The sequence below is a fragment of the Callionymus lyra genome, chromosome 11 (assembly GCF_982586985.1).
Source record: "Callionymus lyra chromosome 11, fCalLyr1.hap1.1, whole genome shotgun sequence".
Taxonomy (NCBI): domain Eukaryota; kingdom Metazoa; phylum Chordata; class Actinopteri; order Syngnathiformes; family Callionymidae; genus Callionymus; species Callionymus lyra.
Genome location: NC_141828.1, coordinates 16,376,409 through 16,393,409, shown reverse-complemented (window position 1 = coordinate 16,393,409; position 17,001 = coordinate 16,376,409). Strand labels below are relative to the sequence as shown.

Below are 17,001 nucleotides of genomic sequence, written 5' to 3'. Positions count from 1 at the left end.
AAAATTATTTACTTACTTACCTTCTTTGCTGACAGTTATCTGCTCTCTAAGGCCCCACCAGCTGCTATCTCAAGCCCCTCTGGCCGCTCTTCCAAGTTTTTAAATAAAATAATTAGAATAATTGCTTTTTCTTCTCATGTTACCATTATGTACTTAAACTCGTTTTTTTGTTGACGTTTTCTTTCTGTTGAAAAACTCATGGCCCTGGGGTTTGATATTATTTATTTAAAAACCCATAGGAAGTACATGAGGGGAGTTTAACTTAAAATAAGATGGTACAGTGAGGAAAATCTCTAAGAATCATTTTCTATTTTTAAATGGTTTAGTGCCTCTTAAGTAGATTTTGCTTCTACAGTTTATTAAGAATTGGATAAAGGGAAACATTTCTTAATTTTTCTAAGTTTCTTTTGTTTTTCATCGACATACACTTGGTGCAAAACTACCTCAAAATGTAAATTCCAACCACTCAATATCCTCCTTTCTGGTTCTCCTTTTTTAAACTGCATTAATTTAACCGTTAATTGTTCTACGCATTCTTCTTTTAAACATGAAGCTTTTGTCAAAGCCTCCCTTTACTATGATGTTCTAAGTGTATATCTCTGCTTTAACATTGTTTTCTGACTTTTTTCTCTGGACGTTCTGCTCTTGTTGTATACTGTGATGACTGCTGTCTTAAAATTAGCACTTGTTAATTAGTCATGGAATCTTGTAATATGTTATAACTTGTGCTTTCCTTTAAACCATAAAAAATCATCAAGGTACAATAAATGTGTTGTAAATGTTTTAAATAGCATTAAACTCCATTAAAAAGATTCAGGAAGTACAGATAAATGATCTATTTGTGTTCTGTAAATTTTATAAATTCATAATGTGGGTTGGTTTTCAATTTTAATTAACGTAAATAATTTAATATGTCAATTAATACAGGCCTAATTTGTTTGCATCCATAAAATAAAATGATGACATTTTGTTTAAATAATGTTTGAGTAAATACTGTAAATATTAATAAGATGTTTGTTTGCTTTAAATTTAAAAAATCATGTGCAGTTGTATAATCTCAGCATTAAGTATGACCATTAACCTTTGAACCTTACAGATTTTAACCAATGAAATGTCTCTTTAAACTTTAAAGGCAACAATGATAACGAACGCCTGGCGATTGCTAGACAGCGAATCCCATACCGACTTGGTCGAGTAGTTGACGAATGGCTACTCGACAAAGGTAAAATCACTGATTAAAACTTCAAATAGAATAATTTGGTCATAACTAGGTTGTAGTTTGTGAGAAATAAAAGTAGTATAAAAATAAACCATAAAACCTAAATGTGATCATGTATTTGTTTGATAGATGCTTTAATAAGTGTTTCTTGGTTAAAGGGACTGTAAATAGCACTGTTTAAATCTCTTGTAAACGTAATTAAAACATAATTAAGTAGTTTTTGATTAGTTCTAAACGGATTTTGAAGCATTTTGTACGTATTCTGTACGTCAACGATTGATAAGTGTAAGTTGCTTTCTGGATAAACTGCAGATAAATAGAGTAAAATATGAATTGGCATCAGAATTTTAAGTCCCTTTAACAGTAAATATGAACAGGGCTTTAGATAAACTGTGCTATAAATTCAACTGAGTGCATGCTTTGTATATTTATTAATAACTAATTCATTTTTTTCACATAAAATGTGAAATGAGCCCTGTCACCTTTCAGTCTTTGTTTGTTTAAGTGCAAGTGTCATCATACAACCTTTTTATTTTGAGTCACAAAAACTGGGAAACAGTTTTTACCTGCTTATTTTTCTGTTTTTTTCTGTTGACATATTAACCAGTTTTTTTCCCCCCATGTGACTCAATGTGTTTGAGCATATGTTCATTGAGATTTATTATTTTCTCCTTCGTGTTTTTCTTCGTTTTAACGCTCCCAAGACATCTCATCATTCTGTCTGCAATAAATTGCGAGTTTTTAAACACAACCCGTAATTTATTGATCTCATGAACCACTGGGCAAATAATTTGTCTTTCTGTCTTTTTGTTTTCCTCTTGAGTTAAAGTGGTCCACGGGTCGACGTGTTTGTACAAATGTAACGTTGTTTTCCCACAGGGCGCCAGCTCACCATCTTCAACAGCCAAACTACTATACAGATTGGTGGCTGGGAGCGAGACCGGAGTCGATCGTTTCAGGGCCAGCTTTCAGGCCTCTACTATAATGGCTTGAAGGTGTTCAACATGGCCGCCGAGGGGGACCCCAACATAAAAGTCCAGGGGAGTGTGCGGCTAGTTGGGGACTCGCTGTCTTCTATCACGCCACAGTCGAGCACGACGGCAAATCGCTCTGAGACGTCCACATCTATCATGGAGATCACCACCACCACAGCTTCCAGCAGGCGTGTGAAACAAACAACTCCACGAGAGCCACAGCAGGTAGGAAGCATTTTATTTTCCCTACACCTCGATTTTACCTCATAATTCATCCGCAGACATCTCCTCTATTTATGCAATCGAATTTTCAGTGAGCTGATTCCGTTCTATAAATTCAAACTGCACTGGGATGCTGTGCCAAACGCACAGCTCACAGTCCATCTGCACGAATAACAAGCAGCTGGAATCCACTTCAAAAAGCTACTTAAAGGTGACCCGAAGGCATGAAAAACAAATGTGTTTGTGGTATCCCTTGTGTTGCCTCTGGCTCAAGATGAACCACCTCCCTTGATTCCAGGAATACATATGCAGTGGTGGTGGTCGTTCACCTTGACCCAGAGACAACACAAGGGATACCACAAACACATTTGTTATTGGCCTAGGGTTAACCCACACAACCCTTTTAAAAAAGAATCAGACCCCAATTTGGTGTCGTTCCTTGAAAAATAAAAAATAAAATAACTTGCATCACAATCAAGGGAACACAATAAAAATACAAAAACTAAGGACAAAACTAAATAATTGTCTTCACTGTACAACAGCTTAAGAGGAAGTTCTGGCTTGACTTTTATAATTTATGGAAATGTTGGGATTCCTGCCCCAAAAAAACAGAGGGTATAGGATACATATTGATAAAAAAACTTTCTACTGGTGATTCTCTGCTTCTGAAATATGTTTTTCAATCATATTTAAAAGGAAAATAATTCAGAAGTTGCAGTTTCTTTTTTGGGGGCGATTTTATTTCAAGCATAGATTATCACACATTTTCATACTGCTCGAACACATCATATAAATAAAATCATTGAATTAAAACAAGTAGTTTTAGGTTTGCTACATATTGTATGGTTTTAAAACATTATCAACCAGGTTTGATTTCCGGTCAGAATAAAGTTATTTTTATTGTGTGAGCACATTAAAATTATTGTATTATGACTTGTGTTATCTCATGGTCAAGGTGACCCAGAGGCCCGAAAGCAAATGTGTTTGTGGTATCCCTTGTGTTGTCTCTGGTTGAAGGTGAACGACCTCCATCACTGCATATGTATTTATGGAAACCAGGAAGGTTGTTCACCTTGACCAGGACAAAACAAAGGTTTATAAACTGAAATGAGATACTTGTCAGAGGTATGTACCTTTGAAGTGCTTCTCATATTTTTCCTTCCAGTAGTCAGCCTGCAGTTATGTTTATTCATTTAGTTTTCTCTCACGTTTGGACTTGTAAATCTAAATCTAACCGTGCGTCCTTGATTAATATCATTGAATAATTTTTTTTTTTTTAACAAATGAATGCCGTTGCTTCTTCACATCTGTTCCCCTTGAGTCCCTGACCTAAGCTTGGAGAGAAAATAAGTCCATTGTTCCACCATTGGGAACAGCGCCGCAGGCATGCTGCTGAGCTTTTCTACCCGTGCAATCAGATGTGGCGCCGTGGTGTGTGTGTTCGAGTGATAACCATCATAGAGGTCGTCCATCATCTTTATCTTTTCTGAGCGAGTGCTGCGGCATCTGCTCGAGCACATCACAACTGAAACGTCACAGTGGGAAAAGAAATATGCAGGCAAAGTCTTTGCTGTTAGACGTTGAAAAAGAGTCATCTTAATCTTAAGGGTTATTTTTCAGAAAGAAGCAACAAATAATGTATTTCTAAAACCTTTAATTTGCATTTATTTTATATCACTAGTTTTAGTATTGTCAAAAACCATGTGTTACGTAAAGGAGAAGAGTAGAAATGTAAGGTCTAACGTTGAGAACACGCAGACACAGGTCATAAGTAGTTTGCGATTTAGCTTGTTTGCAGTTGACCTAAATTAACGATGATGATTTTAGCACGCTCGTTGTTTTAGCTACGAAGCTACAACAACGATGTCATGTTGGAATGGCAGTGAGTGTGTCTTACAACTGTTTAAGCCTTGGTCACAACCCACAGTGCGCGTTTTTTTAATCTGTACGTGTTCTGCGGATTCCACGGCCGCCATAGCAGCAACGTTTTTCTATGTTTTCGGTGTGAGTTGTTGCGTGCATTGTACGTTACGCACTTGGTAAGTGCATGCTCCAAAATCCGTACTGAGGCGGTACTCACATCGTACAAATTCCCAAATTCTTCCCACATTTTTTGCAAATAGACAGCACATGAGTAGCACAAGTGCGGTGGGTTGGGACCTTGGCTTTACTGCCTGCCAGCGACTTTTATTTTCTTAAATATTTGTTGGATTATTTTATTATTTAAACATATTAGACCAAAACTCTTAACTTTGTGCCAGAAGTGCGTGAAGAACCCCCTGCTCGATTTTTTTACTGCAATATTAAACTGAAATAAAAATCTTTAGTAGATCAGAAGCTTGTATCTTCAGAACTATTATGAGACCAGGGAGTAATGTTTAAAGACTGTTTTCTTTCTTTGTTTTTATCTTTAGAACAAATTAAACTTGTTTTTCTGTTAATATTTTTTTTTTACCTTAATTATGATCCTTGTTTTGTTTTTTATTGAAAAAGTATTTGTCTTCATATTTAGTTAACACATACCTTACACTTGACACTTAATAGCTATAACCTATTGATCGTTGTATAAGAGAAGCTGCATCATGGATTAAAAATCTACGCTGAGATGTTATTAATCCAAAAAATAACCGGTGTTGGTTATGATGGTCCATGACAGCCCTACTGCCATTTGACCCATCAATGATCGAGGATCTGATTTAACCATGTGTCTATTTGAATTTGGCATTCATCACTTACTTTAGGACATTAAAAAACGTAGTTAATATGGATATGCTGACCAAAGATATGCGTTAAATTCCAGGTACATGTAAAGGAAAACTGCTTGATTGAATCATATTTGGATTTCTGTTATTTATCATTTGTTGTAAGTAAATTATTCCTTTGTTGTTTTGTCTTTCATAATAAATGCCAGCGGTGTACATTGGCCATTATAGCGATCCCAGTATGTCCGATAATGCACTGCACTGGTGTCCACCGTCGCTGCATCGATAAAGGAGGATGTAGAGAGAGGGAAAACAAACGATTTACTGAGGCAACCCCTCTTGAGAAACATAAAGCAGCTCATTGTCTTTGAGAGACGATTTCAGAAAACATCTGCAGCATCTTGATTTACAGTCTACAAAGAGAACAGAAGCTCAGAAAATATGTCTGGATTTGTATGTGTCAAGTGCAAGAGAACGCATTAAACGATGAAGCGACTGGCCCTTTAATCATATTTTAATCAGGACTTAAAAGCAGAGTTTGAAATAATTTTGGATTAAACTCATTTTTATTAATCGGATTTGGCATGAAGATTACAGCCCATGAGGATGAAAATGGATTTAGCTTCATATTGAGTGGAGAAAAAAAGAAAATTGTTTGATTATAATTGCTTTTTTTGATTGACAATTCTGGACTTAAAATTCACATGCTGACTCTCATCACTCAAAAGTGAAGTTGTCCAACCCTTTCAGGACGTTTGTCGAGTGCACCATTAGTAACAGGGTGATCAATGTTTTTGGTGAAGCAGATACAACCCTGCAATAATCCAGTCTTTAAGTAAACTGCAATATTAATTGTTGTTGTCTTTGGAGATAATGCTTTCTGCAAAGGGTCGGTAAAGGCTGACAAATGGTACAATCATAAGTATCGATTCTCGGAAAATGGTTTTCTCTCAGACTCAGCGAGGTCCCTGGACCATTGCACAAAAATCTAATGCAGTAAAATATCAAACAATAAAGCGTAATTACATCCAAGCTCCACGTAGTGATTCTAAATTGCCTCCAAGAATGAGGTTGGCAGAAAGAAACATCTCTGATCGGATGAGGGGTTTTCGTTTTTAGATTAGCTTTTATCTGGCAAGGAATTAGAGGGATATGAATGGCAATTTAACAACTTAACTTTCATTTTGTGAGTTACTCATGATTATAGAATTCAAATGGTGTTTGCCATGTAATATATGTGTGTATTTAATTAAATCTAAATGTATCATGTGTCTCTCCTTCAGGCCATGTAGGAGTCGAGCATGAGTTCACAAAGAGACTCTGGAGTACATCTCCCGACACCGCCTACACAAATACTTAATCACCCTCTCTATAATGATCTTAAGTGACTGGAGTTTCTTCCTTCTCAGGTGACCAATCAAAAGTTCTCTAAATGGCCACAGAGAGTCATCTTGTTATTGAATTCTGCCGGCCTGACTTATGGGTAACATTACATTAATGTCATTATTTGCAAACCACTGGGTGTCCACCCATGCTTTATTAACATGGATATTAACATCTCAGAGCGTGTCCACTATATCAGAGGAGAAGTGCACCATGGGAAATAGGCAATGAGTCAGAATCTTTGTTTTTTAATTATTTTTTTTACATTTCTGCTTTTGGCTTAACAACAATTCCTTTGATAAGGTTTTAAACAAATGGTGGTTCGGATCATATCATATACTTTTATCTGTCTGAGCACATTTAAGGATTATCATCTCCTGCTGCTTCCTTAATAAAGTCTTAATATGATTATAGATCTTCAGGAAAACCGCCTCTGCTGGTAAAACCCGCCACCTGTTGACCACATCGAAGGGAATCTGTTATCAAAGGCGACCGTTAAAAGCTCTTGACATTGATGGATCCAAAGCCGCAGTGGTCTGTATTATCAAGCCTCGGCAGCACCCGCAGTCATATTGTGACGCTTCCATCCGCCGCCGATCATTGGTCTCAGTTGCCGTTGGCTTCAATATCCCACAGTAGGAGTGACAACCAAGATGAATATTTTCATAACTATATTTTATTTGCTAATGGAGCAGTTTTATACTTTGATAATAAAAGAGAGCATAGATAGATGCGAAACCATGGACTGATAAATCGTGCTTCCACATACTGTCGTCCACTTTGCAAGTGCATTGTGCTGTGGACCAATAGGATTAAACATGGATGAATGATTAACCCATCATTCTGCTTCTTCTCTGTCGCTGTGAAGGGCACTTATCTGCCAAATTACTTTGCACTGAGGGACCTCTGTATAAACATGTATTTTTAATCCATTAACTAAATGTACACTTTAAATTTGATTTGTTTTGTATCTCCCTCATTAATATTATGTATTACACCAATAATAGTTTCACGCGAGTCATTGGCTGCGGTGTTGAGTCCAATCAAGCAAAATATGTAGGGTCAGTAAACAATACCAAGAGTCAGAATCCATGTAGAGCCTATGTAGAGTACATGAGGTGGACAGTGATGAAAGAAGGCAGTCTTTCCTGCATAACCAGTGTGTTGCGAAGGAATACCAAATATTGATGGAAGAGGTGATGATGAACTCTATTATGTGTTAAACCGAGCATCATGACAAAACTAAAATAATGAATATATTTTAGTGAAGGATTGTTCTAGGGATGACAGCTAGGTCGAGGTGAAATAGTTTAGCGGTCATTTAAATTAACTTTTACCTTTGCCTTTAAAACTGTGAAAAACAAAAGAAAAAAATGTACCTTATTTTGGTTTATACAATGGTATATATCGCATTGTGATACCGAATATTGCAATTGTGTAAGGGACAGTTAAAAGGCAACTAATGTGTATTTTAAATTGATGTTCACCTTTATTTTACTTATCAGTATGCGTGCTAAAATGTGCTTAAGCCCCGCCCACTGAAACTGCTTTTCTGGAGATAAATACTTGTTGAACACTCTGCTGTGATTGGTTGAGCATCCATGCGTGTCACCGCACATCATTAATCCTGGAAGTCTCAGCCTCTTAGGGACTATATAAACAAGGAGGAGTGAAACCATTATTACATCTTGATGGACCCTGCTCTCGTAACCTCTTGTTCGCTGAGATTTCAGACGGGGGGAGAACTTAAAAGTAATAACTTCAAAATAACGTCATGATGAGGGACTTACTGCATCTTGGAGAGGAAGACTTCAACATTAGAAACATGTGAGTGAGTTAGGAGAGTTGATTCTAACATTAGTTGCTCTTTAGGATGAGGGATACCTAAGACAAGTTTATTACTCAACACACACATTCAGGTTACCAATAACTGTAGATCATATTTACAGGACTGGCCCAATGATTAAGGGATACAGGGACTTGCCATGGGGAATGCCAGATGACACAACGCGTCTCAAAATAAGGATTTTAATGTTGGAATTCATCAGTGCAATTTTTCATTTACAGTGCAACGGGTAGCCAAAAAATCTAACACTACGACTGACTGGACTGCATTTTCTGTTCAATTTGCACTTGATATCAGTTTCTGATGGGGTTCACATTATTGCCTGTCCGGGGAAAGAATAAAACGGCGGCGATCTCACCTCATCTCAAGAAACCGGTTTCTGAATTAACCCAGGGTGAAGTGGCTCTAATGGCCGTTCAGTAGAAGTGCAGGACATTCAAAGGTCCTTGTCCTGGCCGTTTCATTTCAGTCACAGCTCAGGGTTGAGTACCACTGAATCCATAAATGTCTGTGTTTGTACTTCCACGTGTTGAAATGAACATGGAAAGGTGGTCGTTTTTGATGAATTACTGACATAAAAATGATCGTGTACGCAGTGAACCCACCTCATTCATTGTATTTTGAATCATTTGAAACACATCACATGATTGTCGCCTGAAAGTGAAGAGATAAGAAAGGATAGTAAGTTAAATATGGTCTAATAATGCATTTATTTATAACCCATACAGAGTCTACCGTAACAGTGACCAAGAAAAAGCCAATCTTGAAAAAAACATGTCCAAATGAAAACGAAAACTAATCAATATTTCATATTTTAGTATGAAAGACCTGATTCACATCACCATTTTGAAGGATTCTTTTCAGTATTTGTAATAATTCAACAAATATTGTCATAGTTTAATTAAGTTCTCAAATCGAGCCGCTTTTTAAAAATCAAACACTACTTTCATTCAAATCCAATTTTGTGTTATTCTGTCGACTTGTATTATGAGACTATGTTAGAGTCCAATTTAATGAGCTGTAGCAAGAGCAGGTGCTAGAAAATGTGTCTACATCTGTCAGATTACGACTCTTCACCACCCGAACCCGAGTCAAAACTAATCCTAAAACCTTTCCCCCTGCAAAAAGTGAAAATGAAATTACTTTTATACGTAAGAAACATAATGATATGCATGACTTACAAAGAGCTGTTTGCAGGATTGAACGGAGAACTATTGCAACACCCTTTAATGAACTCACAGTAATCTGGAGCTGAGTCGCAATTAAGACACCATTAACAGCTCCATGCATCCGTGCACATCTTATCTGGGACCTTCAGCAAGTGATTGTCTTGATACTGGTAGGGATTATTGTTTTACAAGCTAAGGCCACATTAAATCTGCACTGCCTTGATTTTCCTCTAATCCAACAGCCATCAATATTCAGACCTGAGACTTATCTTGGGAATTAAGCACTCCTTAGGCGACGGTACCGTCTTGGTGCAGGTTTTTTAATTGTGCGCCACGGAATGACACTTTTTGAGCTACTGGAGGATTAAGCCGTGTTTGTTATTAAGATGATATCTTCCTTTTTTTTTTTACTTTAGATACACTGCCGGATTAAATATTAATTTATTCTATTCGGTATTTTATGACCATCGGAACACATTCTATCTTTACACTCATTGATTTAAAGCTCTTTTGTCCTTTCAAACCTTTTAAACGTTAGTGATGGTCTGATGAAGCTTCATGAAGCAAGTGTCATTCATTTCAGAGCCCACTAGATGGCGGTCTCTGCACTATTTTCTTTTGTTTTGAACAACTGTTCTAATTTTAACTAATGGCGCTACCTATTGACCTCTAAACGACATGAAGCTTCATCAGCCCATCACTAGTAAACAAATCCTGGACATACTTTAAATCCTAAACGTCTTGTTTGTATGTTTTGTTGAATGTATGTATGTATGAATGACTTTTTTGTTTGTTTTTTTTTGTTTGTTGTTTTCTCTGGTAGAATGGTGTATCTAATGTACAGTATATATTGTCCACTTGACTTCTAGAATTAAATGAATCTAGAAAAGATGTAACATTTTATACTTGAGTGCAACGAAAGATTCATTTCTAGCTTCTGCTGTCTTCCTTGGTTAACTGAGTTCCACCTAATTAAAAAACCTTATTCTATGTGATGCTAATTAAGTCAAGATATGCTTTTCCATCATCAGACATTGTTCACTTGTATATGATTTAAATTGGTACATGAGTCAACGGAAAGAGAATTACAATAGGAGACTACTTACTTGGATCTTTGTTCAACCTTGGGTAATTCAATTTCTCATCCCGAGTTACTAGGACTCTGTGAACCATCTCAATCAATGAACTATAAACTGTTACAGAAACCCCTACGTAAATCACAGATTGTTCTTGGCGGAATGAGCACATGCTTCAACCATAGTGAGGAATCAAAGACATTTTAAATAGTCATCTTCAGCTGCTAGATTATAATGATTAGAGGAAACTCAAGATATTTTCCAGGCTGTCTTTCTAGATCTCACGACATTAATAGGCAGAAGCCCATTAATCATTTATTATGTTTGGTCTGTCTATCACTCAAAAATATCTAATACCGGTACCAATAATGATACCTTCACTTCTATAATCGTTCCTGAACGTTTACTGTCTCTTAACCATTTTTATAAGACCAATTTTTAAGAAAAAAAGACGATTTTTCTGGTAAAATTTCCTCTCCAAACAGAAAAAGATGAAGAGTCAAGTCATTTCAAGCACAAAGGATCACTTGGTATAAATTGACAAATAAATCTATTTTACTAAAAAAAAATCATCAACATTAGATCACACGTGTGTTCCGATATATTATGTTTTGATAGTCGGTTCCACTGAAGCATTTTTGACGGTCCTACAAGAAACCCGAAGTTTGATACCCAGCAAAACATACAAGTTCAGCACAAAAGGCTAGCCCATGTGGTATATTATATATCCAAATAAGCTTTTTGTATTAAAAAAATATTTACTCTTATAATTGACAATTGCTACACTTTAATGCTCAAAATAACGCATTAGATTGTACTAAATAAATAATCAACTTCTAAAGCATGTACATAAATAAAGCGAAAATATTTGCAGATTAATAATAATTCATATATGGGAATTGTTGTTGCAATTTCGTAATTGTGCTTTTATTTTCGTATAAATTATAATTATAAAAAAAGAAAAAAAACACTTAGTGTTTGAGCTGGTAATGTATCTCTTAAGGCAACATATTTGATTATTGCTGTTAAAGAAACATTGCTAAAATATCAACGTATATCCTTCGAACTCAAAGCCAAAGAAGTGTATTGTGTACCTGACTAGATTTGTGTTTCGTCAATCTCTTCGGTGCCTTTGGACGGACTCGCTCATTTCATTGTAACACTCACACAGAAGTAAACCATCTTAGTCTGTGCTTCACTCTGTGTCAAGGTCACTTCATCCCAGTGGGATTAAGATTAGATGGCTTTACTGTATCTATACGCTATCCACAGAGCTGCCTGTCAGTATTTTACTTCATTTATTTGCTAACAATGAAAAACAGAAAAGGCTGAAGTGGATTTTTGTTATTCATTTGGACAAATAAACACTAAAAAAAAACATCTTAAGAGGCACAGTGTTTTTTCCCAACATTAGTGAATTTTTAGGGTGTGCAGACATAACCTTGGTGGCTTGAGTCTTAGGAAACTTCAGCCACAACTCAAAAGTCAGGAAAGTAAGCTTGTTTGTTGGTTTTTATTTGCCAATAATATTCACGTTGGCAAGCAAAGTTGTATTCACAGACTAACATTAAACAGCGTAGAGTTTTATTGTTCAGTTTAACCCATTAAAAAATTAATAACATTGGATATTGGTTGTTGATGCTAATCTCAAGCATCAGAGATGAATGTATAACAATAAATTCCTACATGCTTCTTTTAAATATCATAGGCATTTTTATAACAAATGTAATTTTATGGCTGATCATTTTTGTGTGTAATGTAACATTATTAAACACTAAAATAAACACTGTAACAAACAACCTTATCAATGAAACATTACATTATTGCGAAAGATTTAGAAAGAATACTCAATAATTTTGTCTTTTTTTTAATTGACTCGCAGGTGCGTTCAAGGACGCCTTGTAATTATGGAAGAGATTTGGTAACGCTTCATTTACAAGTCAAATATGAGACAATTATGTATTTGACGGAACAGGTGGCAACACCAAAAACCTCCCACAATCATGTTTTGTTCGCTGCGTAGTGAATTGTTTTCCTCTTACTCTTTTGTTAGTCTTACTTCGACTTGTAATGCCTGTCCGACCAGCTTCACTAACAGAGGGTTTTACATCTTAAATAGCAATAATGCTAGATAACGTCCTTTTATAAAAGTGTTATTTCAGAGATGATTACGAAATGAGTGTCTTGGTCTGAGATCGTTTCTTGAAACTTGGGAGGATGTGAGTGCCCAGATTGGGGTCACGGGCTTTACCCACCTTGCGCTGACAGATGGCACTGGAGCTCCAGTGGAGGACCAGGGGTTGCCCATGGGCTGCCTCACGTGTTCACTTCCAGTGACAGACCATATCCATCATTTGGGCCTCACCGGGGGCCATTACAGATTTCGCCCCGTTCAAACGGGACACGTGTGACTTGTCCACCTTGACAAGGTTGGCATAAAACATGCATGTCAACAGCTGTTAACATCATTAAACAGGTGAAGACGCCCAATAAAATCAGCTTCCATTCATAACAATCGTCGTTTTTTAGCTGTATAAAACTGGCAACTTTTCAAAGGATGTCTCACTTTTTTCTTTTTTGGATGGCTTGCATTGAACCCACGCAGTTTGATTTCACTTGTGTTTTGGCTTGTCTGTCGAACACACAGTCATTGACAGCTTAACTGCATGTTTGGTTGTCTGCGCTGTTGTCAAACAAAAGGTTTGCTGCCAACATGAGATAACTGTAACACCTCCAGCATTTAAGATGGTCTCAGCCTGATGCCAAAAGAATCAAAGGGGGTAATAAGAAGAGTGAATCTTGATCTGATGACTACCCTCCACACATTTGACGATGTTTCTACCAAATACAGAGTGAAGTACTTTAGTGACACATCATATTAGTGACTAATGAAGCAAGAAGGAGATAAAAAGCATTTTATATTTTCTATGTTATGTTATTTTTACATATATTTAAAATGTATTAGGTCATTTAAAGATTTTTTTTATTCATCACATATCAAGGTAGGTAAAGAGAAACAAAGTTAAAAATTATAGTTATCTTTGACGTCAATAAAAGCTTTAGGGGAATGTTTATTGATTTTAATGTTTCAGATATTCCCTAATACAAATTATTATTCTTGTTTTTTTGTAACTTATATTATAAACACATATAATTAGCTGCCCTGTTATTTCATTAAATTAAATAGAATATAGTAAATATATTCGTAAAAATTCAATCTTATCGTTTATATATTTGGCCTTTTTCAAAAAATTATAGAATAGAATATATTTATTATCAAAGAAAAACATTGTTTGGATAGTGCTCTGAAATTAAATTCAGTTTTTGCATCTAAATAATACACAATAAAACACAATACAAGAACATATATATATATATATAATTAAATTGATTAATTAAAAGAATAGAGTAAATGAATAAATTGATGAATAAATAATAAAATATTAATTGAATTGAATTGCCACCAAAAAACATTTATAAATGCTATTGATTTATTAACTATTGTTTGTGTTATTGTGCAAATTGTTAACATGTTTGATTGATACTTCCAAGCTTTACATTTAATATAATATTTTTAGAATTCAACATAATTTACTTCAAGCTTTACATTCATGAATTAAGCATATCATCTTTATTTTATTATTATTATTTTTTCTAATCAAATCAACATCTTTTTATTGTAATTGTTCTTTTGAAGCAGATTTCGTGAAGATAGAAATATAGAGTTTCTGGCAGAGAAGACAAAGTGTCTTTTGTAACCAATATAATGTACCCAATGCGTGTCGCTCGCCAGAGTGCTCGTCCAGACGTTACAACATGGATCTGTTTATAAGGAGTCTCTTTGGGACCCTCACCTGACCGCTGCCTGTGATGCAGGGCAGATCTGTTCATCTCCTTTGCAACGGCTACACACGGGGATTATGCCTGAACGCATTCATCTCAGTAGCCACAGCATCTATATTAGGATGACAAATTTGTACCCATCACCCGTCGAGGGACTGGGACTGCTTTTCAAACTACAGGTGAACTGAGAAAGGCAGTGAATTCATCTTTTTTTTTCCTTTTCTCTCCCTCCAAATACAATAAATGCTAATCCCAGAAGCATCTTTGGTAATAAAACAAGTGTTTTATCCCAGTTAATTTCCCATTAATAGCTTTCCTTTCTCTCAACAAACCTCATCCTGCGTGTTTAATGTTCCTCCTGAGCGGCTTACTGGTCAGATTACTACCAAGACACAATTCACATGGAGCTCCAGATTCGATTTCAGATAACAAAAATACCATCCAGCGGGAAAAAGCTTCTGTGCTGACAGATTTCATTTATTGGAAAATGAAAGCAAAGATAACGGGGAGGGACAGAGCCAACTGGATAATGTGTTGGTATGACAAGCTGTTTATGCAACCGTGGAATTATATAATTGTTAGTTGTTTTTTTTCAGTGGTGTATAAATCTTAATATATTTCGACTTCCTCCTACTCTCATCCGTGGGTCACAAGCTCTGGGTAGTAAGTGGAAGAACATTGTAGATCTGATTGGCCGAAAACAAGGCGGTTAGATTGCGAAGCTTCGACAACCATGGAAGCTGCACTAGTAGAACTCAACCCTGGCATCAGAAGCAAATGTTTGGAGGTGTTTTTGTCCTAGGCATGTCCAACTGGGAGGAAGCCTTTGGGCAAACCGAGTACATGCTTAAGATACGATGAGTCTTTTAATTTATTCTTGTAAAATAACTTATTTCAATGACCTATATTAAAGCAGTCATGGTACCATAAAGTATAGTTTCAAGGCAAAGAAAAAGGTGTACAAATATTTCTTAAAAGGCCTTAAGGTGACGTGGTAATTACAGTATACAGCAAAATAATTGATGGTATACAGTATGTTTTAATTGCAATCATCTTCAATCCTTAGTAATTACTATTGTCATTGCTCACGCCTCTTATTAATATTCATCCTGCTTCCTTTTTTGTCACCTTTCACGTATGTTGAGCTGTGACTTATAACTTCATTACTTCTATCTAATATCCACTGATTCAAATGATGTCAAAATAATGTGCAATTAGCAAATAAAAACCATCAGGAGAGGAGGCGGTATACATATGGAACATACAGTAACCTGTCAAGAAACGCAAACAGCTCCATCAGAAACAAAGGAGCTGGTTATCTATCCTTTCACTGGTTAAAATAATGATACTTTAATGACACCTTAAAGGTGTTTGGAATTCCTCTCACGGGAAACCATGGCAAAGCTTTCATGATTTTTGAAGTCACGATGTTAGTCCCTCTCCTTCCATATCATATGCCTCGTATCTCTTTACTGTTTCATACTGTTGTCATTCCTGTTGCTGGGAACCGAAGAAGCTGTCATTTATCTATAGTTCCATAATCACTTATAAGTTCAATGAATCCTTCTCTTCTTAGTTGAGCATTGATATATATCCAGGTGATTGATTGTAATTTCAGCAGAGAAGATGTTAATTTAGTAAGTAAGTAAGAACGTAATATTTGTAGAGCTCTTTTCTAGACCAGAGTCACAAAGCGCTTAAACAATTAAAACAATACCCGATAAAATATATGCTTAAAAGGTCAAGACAAAACCGAGACTAGTCTGTTTATCTGCATTTATTTTCTGCTCTCTCACTGCTTCTCGTTCAATTAAGATTTTTCTCTGAAAATGTCATTCATTTGTTATCAAGCTTGGATTATTAAATTATTATTGAAATAGTGCTTCATGTAAATAATATATAAGGCTTTAAAAGTAACAAAAAATAATTATTTTGTATGAAAAACGGTTTAAATATGTAATATGTAAGTATTAAAAACTATTATAAATGATGATTACAAAACTACAGTATACACTATACATAGGGTTCAATAGGAATTCAGCTGCAACTCTTTGCTCATGTTTTCATCTTTTTTTTTAACTCATACGAAGTGAAAAATATCTCAGATACACACTTATTTCACTGTATTTTTAGTCAATAAAATGGAGCTTTGAACTTCCTCTGTTGATATATTATTTTCGTGACAACAGAGTTAAAAAAAAAACAACATATTTTAATTAAAAAGAAAAGAAAAGAAAAGAAAACAACCAAAAAAAGATATTCAATATTTTGCAACCAGTAAATGATTCCAAAAAGTAAGCTGAGAAATAAAAATCACTTAACCCGAGGTATAAAATCAAAACAGAAGCTTCAACCTTTGTACAATGGCCGACAGTTAGGAATTGATGAATAACTGAATCGAAATGTCATGCTAATATATTCAAAAGACATTATTGTACTCATCAGTATGTGTGTTTGTACAAAACTCTCTTTTCATTGAAATATTTAAATTCAAAAGCCCCGCCCACTGAAAATACTGTTTTTCTGTAGATAAAATCTTATTTACCATAAGCACACCCACTCTGCTG

General features: G+C 35.6%; 1 protein-coding gene across 13 annotated transcripts in view; it reads left to right on the top strand.

The window, feature by feature from the left end:
* The window catches only part of LOC148069397 (neurexin-1a-like), a 250,064-nt gene that overhangs the window by 209,922 nt on the left and 23,141 nt on the right, over positions 1 to 17,001 (top strand). For 12 of the 13 annotated variants that reach the window (XM_087802393.1, XM_087802401.1, XM_087802398.1 and 9 more), the window contains 2 exons: positions 1,133 to 1,222; positions 2,099 to 2,418. In XM_087802393.1, the coding sequence (XP_087658519.1) occupies positions 1,133 to 1,222; positions 2,099 to 2,418 (410 nt within the window). The remainder of the gene's footprint in view (positions 1 to 1,132; positions 1,223 to 2,098; positions 2,419 to 17,001) is intronic. The other variant, XM_087802403.1, reaches the window with a different exon arrangement.